This window comes from Takifugu rubripes, chromosome 11 (assembly GCF_901000725.2).
Source record: "Takifugu rubripes chromosome 11, fTakRub1.2, whole genome shotgun sequence".
In the NCBI taxonomy this organism is placed as follows: Eukaryota; Metazoa; Chordata; class Actinopteri; order Tetraodontiformes; family Tetraodontidae; genus Takifugu; species Takifugu rubripes.
In genome coordinates, this window is record NC_042295.1 from 7,357,106 (window position 1) to 7,373,836 (window position 16,731).

The window sequence follows — 16,731 nt, forward strand, 5'->3', positions numbered from 1 at the left end:
CAGTTATTTACTAACAATAAGAAACTTTTTTTCCCCAAGTCTTCCACTTCGTCAGACCCAACTGTGCTTCAATTGGTTAATAATTTATATCTCAAAAATCTACTTTGGCGCTGACTGTGGATGACTGCAGAACTGAAGCAGGTCGAGAGTGGTTGTGAAAAGTTGTGGAGCTGCAGTGAAGTCAGTTTATGGATGTAAACCAATATGAAGTGACAGTAACGCACGTCCCAAACTCCAATTCTATCAAGCAAACACAAAGTCTGGTCATATATTTATAATCATAGTATCTTTTTTGTCATGGGAATGATATAGATTCACTTTGATTCTCCAAATTGTGTTTAATGTTTGATACTGTATTAATGGCTTTGTCGATGAATGTGTTTCTGTTTCAAGAGTAATGAAAATAAAGATCATTATCATAGGATTTCTCTTAACGGCCTTGTGCTGGACCTGGATATGATCAGAAGACCCCACAAAACATGCTGGTATCCAGGAAGAAAAGACCTATTTGACTTTAGTCAAGAGTATGTCTTTGTGTTCTGATCAATGTAATTAAAGTTGGCATTCATACAGACAGCTTGTTAAAATAACTGATCAATAAACACATTGTCCAACATTGATCGCTCAAAATACCTACAAAATGCATACAGAATATCCTGTATTGCTGCAACATGGATCCATTGCATGCTACAAACCTTTTTCTTCCATAATTTAATTAGCTTTATTACTTTAAGATCAAACCTGCTTTGTTGCGCATTTTATTTTAGATCTAAATACCTGCAAGTTTTTATTAGTTCTGATATTCTCTGGTGGAGCTGTCGCACGGTGCCAAATTCATTTAGATGGACTTCACTCCCCAGATCTGATAACGTCCATGCGCAATACATAATGGAGTGGATTACAGAGAGAGAGGGAGAGGGAGAGAGAGAGAGATTGCAGTGAGCTTTTTCTCCTTGTTGTCTACACGAGTGCCGTGAAAGTCATTAATAAAGCTAATAGAGACAGAGATGAGGGAACTGTGAGCCCAGCCGGAACCTGCTCGGCTGCCTGTTAACCAGCTCTTATGCGCTCCCGGAACTTTGGAACACCTGCTGAGCGCAGCTGATCAGTCGGCGTCGAGCGTATGAAATTGATTTTTGTCCTCTTAACTAAACGTTCGTGCGCGGAAACGCGAAATCCGGACTAAACTGGAGCAAAAGACGCAAAGCGCAACTGTGACAGCGCGTCTTTTTGTACGCTGAATGGCGCCGGAGGGGAATCGCCAAACTTCGGTGTCCTTTGAGGATCACGACCTAATGGGCTACACACCGATTTTTACTGACCTAAATGTGTAAACTTGAAGATCGGAATCAGGTCTAGAAAGTGTCTGCACCGTCCTTGTGTCGCTTTAACCCACCGTTCCAATGCTGGACTGGGCTCTGCTTCTGTGCATCGTGATCCTGGCGGTCTTAATATGGCCAGGCTCCAAATACTTCGGCACCGAGAGCCCACCGGGTGCTTTGTTCCAGAGACAAACGCTTTCACAGCAGGCGACCGAAAACAAACCCGGGAAGCGCGTTTCCGATCGCCACGAGAAAGCAGCCGCGGTGAGTCTGGTCTGCAAACCGTCGGCGCTGGCCAACTATCTCCTGAAGCACTGCAGGACTTTCAGGAATTATTCGCCGTTCGTCGGGTGGACGTGGCGCGCCAGCGCGCTCCTGCAGAGCGTTTACGAGGCGTGCTGGCCGTGCGACAGCCCGGTCCAGTTCGTGCGGGACAACCTGCAGCTGAGCGATGACGGCCTAGTGGCCTTGGACTGGGCTGTGCCTTCATCCCAGAAAAGACGCAGAACGTCCAGCCACTCCACCAGCCCCGTGCTGCTCATCATTCCCAACTCCTTTGGGAAAATCACAAGAACCGTGTTAAAGGTAAGATTTGCATCTCTGATGTTGCTCATAAGGAACAACGGGTCACCTGTTCTTCTGACAAGTATATCAGTGCATAGCATCTTTATAGTGTCATTTATCCAAGCCTGACATATTATTAAAGAAATGCGGGAAGTGACAGTGAAACAGCCACAATGTTACAGCTACAGAAAAGGGGGAAATTATACTTCTCAGTGGTGGAGACTTTGGACCATGCAAGTCAAATAAATAAATGTGTAGTTCATTCAGCTGTGGGGACATGAGGAAGCTGATTTTACGGATTAAAGGGTTCTTAAAAAGTGCTGATGGAAATCTTGCAGTCATTGACAGAGATCACAAAACCATGATTGACTGGAGAAGTGGAGGACACTCTGCTCTCTCCCCAAAATGGGCACCTGCTCATGGTAACATTTCATGGTCTGATGGCCTGCTTTTGTGCTTAGGATCCAACAGCCTGGCTGCCAGATCCCTGTCAGAGATAACAGCTCTGCAAGTAGCCTGGAATTAAAAACAAAAACCTGAGTTGGATGTGAAATTTGTGTGGGAAAAAAAACAGGGCAATGTATCGGAGCCATGTGAAATAGATAGAAGGTCTTGATTTCATGTGCATGTGTGTCACTTCTGCATCATTATGGTCGAAAATATTTGTGCTGTCAGCCATTTAGGCATGTGAGGTCTAGAAGATGCTACAAGGAACACCAATTAATGAGTGTTGCTGCCATCACTCTCTCCCCCCCTTTCTCTTTCTGCTCATGTTTGCATTGTCTGGATAAATAAGCATGTAGATCTGGTTTTGTGGTGCATGCTTAGAGACTTAACACTGAAATGTTTGTTCTCATGAACTGATAAATAAGCCCTTTCCTTTTATATAATTCATATTTTGTTCACACTTTCTCTCATGCTCCTTTGTTCATGTAATGCAACATGTTTAAAATTATACATGTATGTCTAAAAACATAAAATATGAATAGGTCAGTTAAAGAGCCTCATACCATTGCCTTCCCTTCAGTGACTAATTGTTACTCTCCAATATGGAAACACAATAAAATTCTTACAAATTCAGAAATATCTTTCCATCCTGACCTGTGTGAGTGAGAGTTGGATGCTGACATAAGTGTTCAGACCCTTTGAAATGACACTTGAACTTTAGTGTTTCTATTTGTCTTAATCACCTTTAAGATTGTTCTTCATTGTTGTTTTTTTTACACATAAAAAGAAGTAGACGAAACTGATAATAATCAGAGAGAAAACCGAGCCATGAGGTCAAAGAGTTCCAAAGGTCAGATTATATTGTGACACATCAGAGGAAGGCTACAAAAACCATTCTGCTTCACCACCATTCAAGGTTCCCAGGAGTAAAGAGGCCCTTAATCAATATGAAATTAAAGGATTTTTGGGCCCACCAGGGCCTCTGCAAGCCATGCTGTTTGAGAAAAGCACTTAAAGGACTCTACAGCGTGTGATGCTTAATCTCTAAGTCTGTGAGAAATGAGTCTCCTGATGAAACCAAGGTCAGTTTCAGTCAGCTCTTCAGTTTTTTTCAATAAAAATAATCTGATCCCGAGTACTCAAGACCTCGGACTGGGTTGAAGGTTCACTGTCCAACAAGATGAAGACTCCAATCCCCCGGCAAAGACAATGCGGGATAGGTTTAGAGACAAACCTCCATAAACCTGACCTCTGTGAATGTGGCCCAGCCAGAGATCTTACCTGAGCCCAATCATACAACTCTGGAGAAACTTGAAAATGTCTGTTCACCAATGGTGCTAATTCAAGCTGAAAGATGATCAGCACTGATAAGATCCCCAAATCCACATTTGCAAAGCAGGTAGAATCATGTCCAAGAATCCTGGAGGCTGCGCTTCACCTGAGCACTCCAAATGTTAAATTAAAGAATATAAGAGATTTTTTAAATTCAGGGTAAAGCTGCATTGTAACAGAATGTGACAAATTGAGACGATTCCTGAAGGTTCCCATTGTACTGTAGGAGAAGAAAAGGGAGGGAGAGTGAAAAAAGAGAAATTACAAAGCTGAAAAAAGGACCATTTGCTCTCTAAAGGGCTTTTAATTCAATAATAAAATTAATTCCAACTGATTTAGGGCTCCGTCCTGATGACATTTAGTTATGTCACATTATTTAGTAACAAATGTGGACCTGTTCCACCGGTGAGGGTGAGGAGATTATCCTCTACATGTGCACCTGAGGGCTGCCTGGATTTCTGTCCAGAAAGAATGTGTTATTGACATGAGAATTTACTCACTCCATCTGAACCCTGGCCTCCGTTTAAGGCCTTGTGATTCTATTAGCTTCTTAACAAAATAAAAGCTCACATGCAAACAATCACTGACTCTTAGCAAAACTCAACAATTCTCCATATTGTTCCAAAGATCTCCCCGATCAAAACTGACAACGGAAATGATTTGCAGCATAATTTAAAATGCTGACCTGTGATCACTGGCGCCTCTGCTGGGCAATTCACATCGTAGGAAAGTCTGCTATTGCTTTACACTAACTTGCTAGATCTGCAGGCGGGTCCGGGCAGCCTGATCGGCATATCACCTCATTTAATCTGTTGCAACACCAAGGCCTTGGCTCTGGTTCTCAGGTGCCATTTATCAGACACAATATTTGACCATGTGTCCTGGTTTTAGGTAATTATACAGGACTTGTGCTGCTCAGTCATTTGTGATAGCTCTTCTTCTCCTCATGGCTCTTTTCTAAGATCTAAAGAGAAAGAGAATAATTATGGAATCCACATTGTCTCGGGTTCTGCTCTGATGTTCCTCCCTCTTTCTACAAAGCGCCAGAAAATAGGAAAAAAGGCTTCTGCAGTCTTGAGGGAAGTAAATATTTAATGCAGCGACTCTGCAGTGCTTCCTCTCTGGCATCTCGGCAGATTTAGAACATTTCTAAGCTTAGTCTTCGTTGGTACAGACCACCAATCCACACAGCTTAAACCTGCTTCTCCTGAGATGATGCAGAGTGATGCTTCAAATCCAGAAAGAAAGATTAGTCGTCTATTTGTGTTTGCAGACTCGAACAGATTCAGATCATTTACTCACTAATCCTCAAAATTAGGAGAATGATGTCATTTCTCTGTCTGAAGCACTTTCCAGTGTAACAAAGTAAAATGTGTTCAAAATAGTTGCTGCTCTGAAACAAACCTTTGCTGAGATAGTTGGTACTGCTGTGTCATTGAAAAGCCAAACATTGTTAGAATCTCTGGCATTTTGTTGAAATGTCTAGATCTTTTAGATACAATTGTGTAAATATTGTAAAAGGTAGAAAAATATATACCAGTAATTTATCCTCTTCAAAAGGTAAAGGCCAATAATCTACTTGTCAAGTCTTGTCAAGAAAGAAATGTGCAAATTACCATAGCTTAGCTAAAATACCAATGATAATAGTGTTGACCTGTCTCCACTTTAGGTCATCATAAACTTCTTAGCAATGCTAAATGGTGTTCTGTTCGTGTGACGACACATGCATTTAAATTTTAGACTATTTATACAGTCAGACACAGATTAGCATATTTTATGATAGAGGGAAACAACCATTCAAATTCACACCTAAGGCCAAGGTAGAGTTGTTGTTTCACCCTTCTCCATGTCTTTGGAGTTTGGAGAGATGCTGAATTAGAGAAAGAACCTACACTGACTCTCGAAGAACAAGCAAATTCCACACAGAAAAGCCCCTGGCCACCAGGATATTCGAACCCGAACCCTGCTTATTGTGAGGCAACAGTAATGTCCCATGGTTTAACTCAAACTGGCTGTTCTGGATGCTCACAGTTTCGTGTGTGTGTGCTGATCATGACCATAGATTGACCATGGGGATTTAGGTTTGAGAGAAGTGCTGACATTTACTAGGTAGATGAACTAAATAAAAGACAGCACTTGTAGACATTCTGTCCAAAGTGGCCTATAAATTAGTTTTTAATCTTGGTAATTTTCCTTCCATTTCTTCTTCTACAGCTATGTGAGACAGCACTCTTCCACGGCTACCTCCCAGTGGTTTTTAACCGCCGCAGCCACAACAGCAGCCCTCTCACCACTGTCAAACTTCAGCAGTTCGGCGACCCCGCCGACCTGCGCGAGGCTGTTCGCTACATCCGCTACCAGCAGCCATCAGGACGACTGTACGCCGTGAGCGAGAGCACCGGATCCGGCCTCTTGCTGTCCTACCTCGGAGAGTGCGGCTCATCCAGCTACATGACAGCGGCCGTCTGCCTGTCGCCTGTGTTCCGCTGTCAGAGCTGGTTTGAGAAAGGGCTGTGTTGGCCCCTGCAGTGGGCTCTGGTGGTTTACCAGAAGATTTGTCTCAGCAGGTACGCAGGGGGATCCAATTCCTCACCTGTGTCTGCAGTCTATTTTTATTTTATTTGATTGGGGATTCCAGTCTTGGAGTGTTTATTTTCAACCTGCTGTGGTTACCAAAATTAAAAAAGAAATAACATATCAGCATTGCCAATTTGAAGGCAATTATGTTTTTCTTTTTTCGTAAATTTATAAGAACAGGCAGTTCAAAGTGTTCACAGTGTCTGTCTGATCTGTTTTCTGATGAGAATACATCAGTGATGGATCAGACACATCAAAACTGCTGCCAGCAGGGAAACATGGTGAACACAGAGTCTGAACTGAACCGACAGCTCCTTGACCTGACAGCATGTTTGTTAGATAGTGAGATGAGGATGTTGTTCCCTCTTATTGGAAAAACCACTTCACCTGTGTACACAGTTGCCCTATGGAAGTTTGCACTTGTCACAAATGTATTTTGATCTTAAGAAAATCCAAACTAGAATGAAAAAGCCCAACAAATCATGAACATCCTGAATTGTCAGTCTGGTAAAAGATGACTTGAAGAGAAAAAAATGGATGTAAGTACTCACCAAACATTTAGTGGAAAGACAATTAAGGCGCAAAGAAGTTGCCATGGCAACAGCCGCCCGGCTTCATGTCAAGCCATTGATTCTAACAGACAGCGTGTCACAGGTTAAGGTTTTCTAATCATTGCCATGAAGGGTGATGCACCTCAACCTCTTCAAAGTGGATAAGCCTCATTTTCTCCTGTTGTCTCTGTTGGGTCTGCAGGTACAAGACGGTGCTGGCGGAGACCTTACAAACAGACACCCTGTTTTCCAGCTCTTCCTTATGCGGCCTGGAGGAATCTTTGTTCTGCCTGAGGAGCTCGGCACCGGCAGCATTTGCAGAACCTGGGAGTGGCTGGGATGCGTACTGGGAACACAACGAGCCTTTGAGAGACGTGGATGAAGTGGCCATTCCTGTTTTGAGCATATGTGCTTGTGACGACCCCGTCCGGGGTGACACCCAATCCACAATACCGTTGGAGCTCTTTGAAACAAACCCACACTTTTTTCTTCTCCTGACTGCCCGAGGAGGTCACTGCGGCTTCTCCACCCAGTATGAAGGCAGCGTGGTCAGGGCGTTTGGTGCAGCCAGCTCTGGGGCTCCGCCAAACACTGGGGTGGGGAATCATGGGACCAACTGGAGTCACAAAGCGCTGCTGGAATTTTTCAGGGCAGCCACAGACTTTTTTGCAGCAGAGGACAGAGCGAAGCAGCTTTCTGTCCGGAGGAGGGGCCTGGGGGGAAGCATAAGTGGGAAAATGTTCCGCCACCGAAGTGTCAGCTCATGTAAAAGAGTGCCAACCTGCTCCCATAACATCCATGCAATTTACAACTGGCAGAGGTCCTATACACGATGATGAAGCTGAATTAGAATTCAAGCTATACTATATGCCAAACAGGTGTCATTTCTACATGAAAATGATTTCATTTTTTGCATTCTAAATAATTTTATGTAAACACATAATTGTAACAAACTAGTGCTTTGAAAAGAAGGTGTGTAAAACCTGACATACAGTACATTACCATTGTCCATTTTTCATTATTCAGGCAAAGTAAAACTGTTTCCAAATGTCATAATTCAATGTGGTAACAACAGATGTGTTAAACAAAGTGTAAAAAATGGCAGTTGATAGTTTCTCTCCGGTTCAAAGAATGTTCATTTGTGTGAAATCCTGATGCTCGTATCGTATAAAATTCTCATTGTGGAGTTTTTTAGAGGCCAAAGTTGATTTTGGATCCAGAGGAGACATAAAGGTGCAGGATAGAGGCGTAGCTCTAAGAGGAAAAATTAAAACCGTTTAACTCCTGGTGGTCGGCTGTAAAAAGACAATAAAGTCATCATGTATAATTTTAGGTTGAGCATTCAAAGAAAATAACCCGAATTTTCTCGAAGATGTTTTTTATTTGTATTCACGTGTTGTGCTTGTTTCCTTAAGTCTTGTAATTAGTCTTTAATTTTATTTATGTTAGCTTTTTCTTAGTAAGTGTTCATCATATACTGGTACTGACTTTGAAAACAAACTCATTTTGTGTTCTTTACATTAGTTGCATACTTTCTATAAACTCACTGCCAGCAGATAACAGTGTGTCATTTTCCAAAACACACTGAACATACTGCACATTTATCTTACCCTTTACAAGGAAATATGTACATGCATACATACATATGCTGAACTTGACCTATAAAGAATAAATGTCAAAAAAACATTTTTTTAAATGTTATATGTAAATTGCATCCAGTAACAGACTTACAGTATTTACATGATGTCTTCTGGATTTGAAAGTATCCCAGGGTGGTCTTGTTCTGGTTCACATTATCTGCATGTTACCTACAGAATGTTGTGAGTTCAATGAGCCAGTTTTTCTATTGGCCAACTGTTCATGTTTTGTACGGTATTATCATGCCATTTGTACTTTTTCTAATATTTCCTGTGAGTATTCTACATACTTTACTTGACTAAAGTTTTGTCACAAAGATAGAAGTTACTTGTTAGCAAGTATAGCAAATAGTGAATTATATACAGCTAAGAGTTATGATCTGGTGTAAAGTTGCTATAACTCATCAGGCTTACTATGTTCTAATAAAACTGTTCAGAACCCTCAGGGTTGGAAGGTAAAGGAAGTGTATCCAATTTCTTTTTTTACACAAGTCTAGTACATTAAAATCATTGACCTGATTTTTTTTTTCTCGTGTTGTTTGGACTCAGATAGGGACCACCGGTCTTGTCAGTTCCCTGTCGTCAAAGCTCAGACCTCACGGGCATTCGCATGTGTGTCTCTGTGTGACATTTAGAGTGTCTCCACCCACGCCATCTTATCCACTCAGACAGCTGTAAGACACCAGCGTACCCACAGAACTCTGCGCCTGCAGACTCACTCTTTACATGTATCCAGACCCAAAACTACACAGAAAGAAATATTCAAACACAGAAATTCAGAGGTGTCACACTGTTGTCTTTTTGTTTTTAATGCCAGTGATCTACAGCAGGAGGTGATCTTGTGCACAACAGTAACAGGAAATGATGACACAGAAAATAAGCTCACACTGGAAATAGTTAACATTGGTTAAACATGGAATAAATGTAGACTGCTAATGACAATATGCATTTATCTTCATGGTTGAGAAGTATTTGAACATTAGATTTGAGATTGTTTACTGTTTTAATTGCAAAACGAATCACCCACATTTACAGAAGATGGGATACAGGAGACAAATTAAACAGAATAAATGTTTTGTTGGTTTTATCACTTTTAGAAATTAATTGTTTGACTTCACGTTTTGAAACCAAAAGCAGATTAAAAACAGACAAAGCAGGGTTGGCCTTCAATGGCCCCAACCAAAAAAAAAAAAAAAACGGCAAAAGGGGAAAAAGACTAAAGTGACCTTTTCCTACTCTGCTTATTTAATTCAGCTCTTTTCAGTCCGAATAGTCTGGGATCACTGATGTAATTGAAATGACTGATAGTTAATCAGCACCAAGCCTGATGACATTCATCTAAATAGTGCAGGCAGTTGGAGAGACAGATGGCTAGAAAAAATAGATGTTCTTGGTCGACTGTCAGTCCACCACCAATATAAGCTGCAAGTCTCCTAGTAAAAACATGTGAAAGCTCATCTGGAGCTTTCAAAAAAGTTCTTGATCACATTAAATTTTGATCCTTAGCATCTTATTTGGAAATTGGGCTCCACTCATTATCTGTCCAATAGCATCGCTACAGTGCAGCATGGAGGAGGCAGCAGTCATGCTGAGGTGTTTTTCAGCAGAGTGGACCAGGAGACTGGTCAGGCTTGAGGGAGCGCTGAATGGAAGATAGTACCTGATCAGAACCTAATCTAGAACCCTCAGGAGCTCAAACTGAGCTAGAGTTTCCTCTTCTGACAAGACAAAAGAGAAAGTGAGGCCTGGTCAGAAGTCCTTCCTGAAGACCATCAAACCTCTCTGGAGAAACCTAAAAATGTCCACCAACAACATTCTCCCAGACAACCGGAGGCTGTAACTGGTTCAACTAACTACAACTACAACTATTTGCATTATTTAGTGAGACAACATATTTTGCAGTGTGTCAACTCTAAGTTAACTGACTGGAACCTTAATTAGTTTAATTCTGATCACATGATTGCATTTTCTTGCCAAAGGGGCTGCTGTGATCAAACAGTCAGGTTGACTTTCAGTCACACACCAGATGTAGGCACATTCTTGATAAATGAGCGCCTTTTTTTTTTTTTTTTTAGAAATAATGATCAGGCTCCTTACAGAATGTTGATAAAGGCTAAAACTGGCTCACTGAGACGTATCCACTCACTCCAAAACAACACGATTTGTTAATGTGAGTCCCTTTTTCAGCAGTGATGGATCGAGCTCTGCACTTTCAAGTGCCAGGTCAGTGATGATGTCACTAGCAATAGCAGCCCTGCACAAATAAAACCACATGTTTGCCTTTGGGATGTTGATGTTGTAATTGTAGTTGGTTTGGACCATATTCAAAAGGTGAAGAACACGGTTCTATCAGTTTTCCTCTACATAGATCTATGTCCTACTCTGCATGTAAAGTTTTTTAGCACTGTGTTACACATGTATTACAGTAGAGGCATTTTTAATGTTAGGGATCGGGTTAACATGTGGCAATTCACATGTTTTTAACCTTTAAAAATAAAATGATTTTAAAACGTAAGTAGTTATTTGTTTAATTTTAACCTATTTTTTGTTCCTGCCTATATTTATACTTTCTATATTCTTCTGGCTTTAAAGTTCCATCATATTTATAGATTTTTGTGTAATTTTGGCCAGACAACCATCATTTTTATCATCCTAATGAAACGCTTATCGATCAACAGCTCCCTCTTGTGTCTTGGAAGTGTCTTGGTGGAATAAATTGGTTCTACAGAAAGTGTTACAACACAGCAATTGGACAGAAAAAGCAAATGCCTGAAATGCTATGGAAGGTCAAGGTTGTCAGACTTTGATTAAATTAATGTCAGAAATCCAGTATAATTCCTACACATGTGCTTTTTACACACTATCAGTTCATCACGTGCCCTAGGAGGGGTCTCAGTAGTTCTGGAACAGACAAATAGACACTATCACTATTACAGTTCAGTATCAATGGTCGCCTGACAGTCTAAAAACATTGAGAACAGATATTTACTTTTTCGGATCTCAGGGTTATGTGATGCCCTATGGACTCCTACTATGGACTTGTACTTTTAATACAAAACAGCTGTTGGATCAGTCTCACAGCTTGAACAAAGTAATATTAAAAGACTGAGACAAGGCAGAAAGTATTGCAAATGCATATAAAGCTTGTTCAGAATTACATAGGCAACCTATATATTCTAAGAAGACAAAACAAATTAAAACAAAAAACATAAATCATTTGTTGCCAGTAATAAAAAATAAAGGCCAGGAACTAAAGTGGATCTTCTTTACTTTCCCCAAACATGATTTGTTGAACTCACTTGACAGCTGATGTTTCACAGCTGAGACCAGCAGATGGAAGCATCAGCAAGGTTACAGCTTGGAAGTTTCCACAATAAATCTAGGAGTTGACTGCTGGCAGACACCATGACACAGCTTTCTCTGCTTTTGGCTTGGAAACTGTCTGTATTATTAGCACCATGTATAAAATTAGATCTCAACACATGGAGAATAATTTGAGTTTTGATATCAGCTGAGTCATGCAAGTTGCATTAGGCACACGTATAAGAGTTTTACTTGAGAAATATTTTCTTCCCACAAACTTAGAGCACCATCTGTACCGATGAGAAAGAATCATGATGTTCAATGTTTCATGAAATGTGTTACAAATGTGTGAACATGTGTTTATCACGCGTAGCATTACTGCACCCTGTTTTCAGACTCTGGACACAAGTCTGAGTGCTGTAAACTTTGAACTGTGGCCATTCGATAATGATGTTATATTCTGACTAATCAGTCTGTAAAATGGTGGTGAATTAGGTAATAAATTCTCCTTAAATAGCCTGAAAACAAAAGCTGACATTTAGGTAACTGTGGTGGTCCTTACGCAGCTAAAATGTTATTTGAATTTCCTCTTTCATAGATTATTTTTAGTTCCAGACAAAATAAAAGAACTTATGACCACTCAATTAGAGCATATTTTTAGCTCAATACCTTTAAAGCAGAACTTGCTTTTACTTAACAATCTATGACTATATTAGGGCTCTTTAAACACATATTAACACTGCAAATGTCCAACATTTAGAATCAATGCGTTTAAAGTGATTGTTTCTACTGAGTGTGGTAGGCTTCAATGGAACCTTTAGTCAACTGAATAAGTAAATCTGATCACCTGCTTATGCTGTATTCCAAAGGTCATAAGACATTATGAGGGAACACCAGTGCTGGGACTAAATTCAACAAATGTTTCACAGTTACAAGGATGATGACACAGCACAGATGTTTTGCAAAGCTCAGTTTCATAATTGTGACCATCAACAGTACTAAATAAATACACGAGTCACTTTCACTTGATCTTCCCACAGAAACAGTAGAAACTGTATTTACTGAGGGTCACTCAAACTTGCTGCCCTTTTAGGAGTATGTTCAAATAGACATTAATTTTCGCACTCGCTAAAGCCAAGAGGACCCGTCATGCTCACTCTAAGTGTTTACAACAACTCTGCAACCAGCTCTACAATTTTCTTGTCACTTGCACCACAAGTGACGTCCAAGCATCCTTTACTCAGGCTGCAAGTATTTATGGCCGCCCTGCAGCAAATTTCTCAACTGTCACATTACATGGGTTGCACGGGGTGTGCTTCTTTAATGCTGGTGAGGAGCACTACTTTAGCTTAGCATTTCCACAGCTAACTTCCAGTTTCATTCTTGTTTGCCCAAAAAGTGACAGACAAGGGAGCCGAAGGGACACCAAAGATTGAAAACAGGGTGGTTAAGGATTGTGGATGCACATCGCATGAGAACATACACAGCTGTAAGGGTATGGGCTTTTCTGTCAGCTTGTTGCATGTGTAGTCATGTAGTTCTTTGTGCACCACAGTTGCTAGCAGGTAACCACCTCTCCTCACGGCCAAACTGGAGTCAGCTAAACCTGGAAGAGCTAATGCAACATGACACTTAGCCTTGTTTGCCCAACTGTCTCTGCATACAGTCCAAACAACCCTATCAACTAAAATTAAGGCATCTCTTGAGGGAAACACACACTGTGGGACGTGCTGCCATGAGCTGTGTCAGTGCTGGTTTGCTTTGTCTCACTCTCAGGGACTTGAAATGGCTTTTGCAGCTTATCTGTCACTACCATGGGATGCAGCGCAGACCCATCCTGAAAAGAATGACCTTTTCTTTTCCATTTAGTCATTTTGTTAGGATAGTGATTACTCCATATTTTAAACTTTTCTGTCATTTACACTGTACGACAGCTTCTGAATGTAAAAGATCATCTTGATTGGCTGCAGGGAGATGTGTTGTCTCGAAGAGCTGCAGCAGGTTTAAGGCTACAGAGCTGCAAAATGGCCCAGACTTTTCAATATAGTGGGTTAAACATATATCTGATGGTGAAGCAGTGAAGGCAAGGCCTGTTCTTCTTTTGCTCTGTTTTACAGCGCTCTCTAATGTTATGTAGTGCATAATTGCACCACCATTTTCCCTCTGGTGTCTAAACCAAGGTCAACAGATGGGGACCGGATTGGAGGCGGGAAGAAGAGCGAGATGGGGATTGAGCAAAGACTGAGCAGAAAATAAAGCAAAAGATAATGAGGCAAAGCAAGGATGGAAAAGAAAAACAGGAGGGTTAAAAAATGAGTGGGCTTGGAAGGAAACAATATAGGAAAAAGAACATGGGAAAACGTAAATAAGACTGAAAGGGTGAATGAGTGCACTTGACTTCTCCTCTGTGCCCCTCCTCTCCACCTTTCTTACATGTCTTCATCCTCTGAGACTTTATAAAATCAGGTATTTCACCTCAGGCCACAGCTTGCATCTGGACTCTATCCTGTCATCTGTCTGGTACACATTCTCACCACCTCATATTGGGATTTGTTCCTATTCCACTTTCACACACATGAATAGTGATTCTGAAATCTTCAGATTTACCCCCAAACAACTACATTATGACAAACATCTTATTAAAATATACAGTAAATTGACAAAATACAAATAGAATCCCAACATTCAGGGTGTATGAGCTCCAGCTAATGATGGAACTGAAGGTGGGGGATATGTTACCACTTCTGTCCTGATTGAAGAAATGCCTGCACAGAATCATATTCCTACTGAGAGACCAACTAACCCTAACCCTAACCCTAACCCTAACCCTAACCCAACCCTAACCCTAACCCTAACCCTAACCTTAACCCTAACTCTAAATGGATCTTAACTACTTTTGCTTTTCCCACTCCTGCAGGTTTGGAGGACAACCTGGAAACCAGGACAGTGCACCTGAAAGGTGAAGGGGGCACCATGCTAGCATGAGCTAGCGTGAGTTTCCCTGTCTGCTCTATGCAGGTGCAGTGGGCCCTTGGTTACCAGGGCAGGACAATACTAACCTCATGTGGCCTGTTCCCCAACCCTGAAGACAATGCGGTGCCTTTGGGACATCAGGTATTGTTGCCTCCACCGCCGCCATCTCTCCACAGAGCTAGCTGATGCCATAACCTGGGTCTCATCATAACCAGATGCTGTACTTTATGTCCACAGGCAATGTTCACATTACTGAGCCACTTTATGAGATTTAAGCATCACACTGAACACTACAGCATCTTATTACAAGCATGGTGTCATAGCAACCGAGAAATGTGTCATATTAATATATGTGCTTTTAACGTTTAACGGTATAATGAAAAGGACTGTAGCTTTGAGAAAGTAGGTTTACCAGAACACATCAGAAGACTGTTGAGATTTTTGCAAAGATTGGTAGAGCAAGAGACACAGGTGAAGACAAAAACTTCATCTTTTCACATTTCTCACAATTTTATTTTATTTTTATTATGATAATGAGAGCACAAGGAAGCACATCTGGTTGATTTTAGTCAGTCTCCATCACTATTTCAATCTACTGCACAAGAGGAAATAGTGATTATTTATCAACACTATAATAAGGAAATGAAACCAAAAACCTGCAATAATGCTTAAAAGGCTTCAGAGACAGTGCATGTAAAGTCAGCCAGTGTCCACAGAGAGGAATCATCTGATTATTGTTGGCCAACCTTGATCTTATCTGGCTTTAGCAGCTACTTTCATTGGAATGTTTGATGTTACAGAATCATTTCTCTCCACATAAGCCACTTGTTGCTCTGCTGGCGAGGAAGCACTTGAAGGTTCAGAAACGCTTTGGTAGAGGAAGTTTTTGTACACTGACACTTAAAATAGGACACCTGTGGCGACTTGATCAGCTTATCGTAATGCAAGGTCAGACGGGTTAATGTGGTAGGAAACTGTTTTGAGGTTGACCTAACTAAAGCTCAGCTTCATACTTTAATGCTGTCTGATTGCTCACTAAGAACCACACCGCAGTCTTCTGCCTACTTCTGTTCATTGAATTTATGTTTAGCATTTATGTTGTGTCTCTGTCAGTAACAGTTATACAAATGAATCTAAATCCTGATTTGGTTCATCAGGTAGTTATTGGATTATAAGTAATTGCACCATAAATTTGATTTTTTTTAAATGTAGGCAACTTGTTGATTTTTGACAGTAATAAATACACAATCAAACAAGAAATCCTGGAATAGCTACAACACAAAGTCATACTTTTCCCATTAGCACCTCTGTAAGCATTATGTCATTTGTCAGAGTGAAAATCACTGCTCAGCCACCAGCTATTCCCCTTGTGTGTCATTTGCTCTGCCAGGGCGCGTCACAGAACAGCCTGACCCACCCAAGTCTGGCTGCCCACATGTCTGCTCAGGGGCGTGAAGGGGCAGAGAGGGGCAGGAGCTATTGGAGAGTCCCTGCAATGGTTGAGAGGAAGGAATAATGGGAAAATGTGGGTCAATGCCATCAAAGCCCTATCACATGCTTCAGTCAGCTGGAATCTTGCCTCTAGTCAGAAAGTTATGTAAGAGGGTATTGATTTGTGCTATTGCATGTCAAAAACCAGAGCACTCGCTGGGGCTGTGGCATGCTGCTGGGCTGCCTTTCACGTGGTGTCACACCATAGAGGACATATTTGAAAAGGCTGCAAGGCTGAGGTAAAACTAAAGTACAGCGTGAGAGGGATATTGAGGAAGCGCCTGAAAATGGCACGTCAACTCTAATAGCTACTGTCATTAGAACAACCTATCACTGTAATGTCATCATTTTCAGTGGCCAGACTTAAGCCAGCCTGTCGCCATCTATTAGTTTCATCAAGCCTCTCCCTCATTGGGTTTTATTTCTTGGTTTAAAAGAGAGCGCCCTGGTTCACACATTCTTGGCTGTTCAAACATCAGTTTGGATCAGACCATCTGAGGATAATGTGGTCCCTTTCCACAAGCAAGGCTAATC

The 16,731-nt window shown here is 41.2% G+C and overlaps 1 protein-coding gene across 1 annotated transcript; it reads left to right on the top strand.

The window, feature by feature from the left end:
- The first annotated feature begins 813 nt into the window (after positions 1-813).
- abhd15a (abhydrolase domain containing 15a) lies at positions 814-8,947 on the top strand. The gene is made up of 3 exons (XM_011608456.2): positions 814-1,907; positions 5,880-6,232; positions 6,996-8,947. The coding sequence occupies exons 1-3, from the start codon at positions 1,404-1,406 to the stop codon at positions 7,627-7,629; spliced, it is 1,491 nt and encodes a 496-aa protein (XP_011606758.1). The 5' UTR covers positions 814-1,403; the 3' UTR covers positions 7,630-8,947.
- The last annotated feature ends 7,784 nt before the right edge of the window (positions 8,948-16,731 follow it).

What these genes read in the sequence shown, in the direction of transcription:
- abhd15a (XM_011608456.2), top strand. Translation starts at nt 1,404, where the DNA reads ATGCTGGACTGGGCTCTGCTTCTGTGCATCGTGATCCTGGCGGTCTTA. An exon ending in TCACAAGAACCGTGTTAAAG is followed by an intron (nt 1,908 to 5,879) that starts GTAAGATTTGCA and finishes CTTCTTCTACAG; the next exon opens with CTATGTGAGACAGCACTCTT. An exon ending in CAGAAGATTTGTCTCAGCAG is followed by an intron (nt 6,233 to 6,995) that starts GTACGCAGGGGG and finishes TTGGGTCTGCAG; the next exon opens with GTACAAGACGGTGCTGGCGG.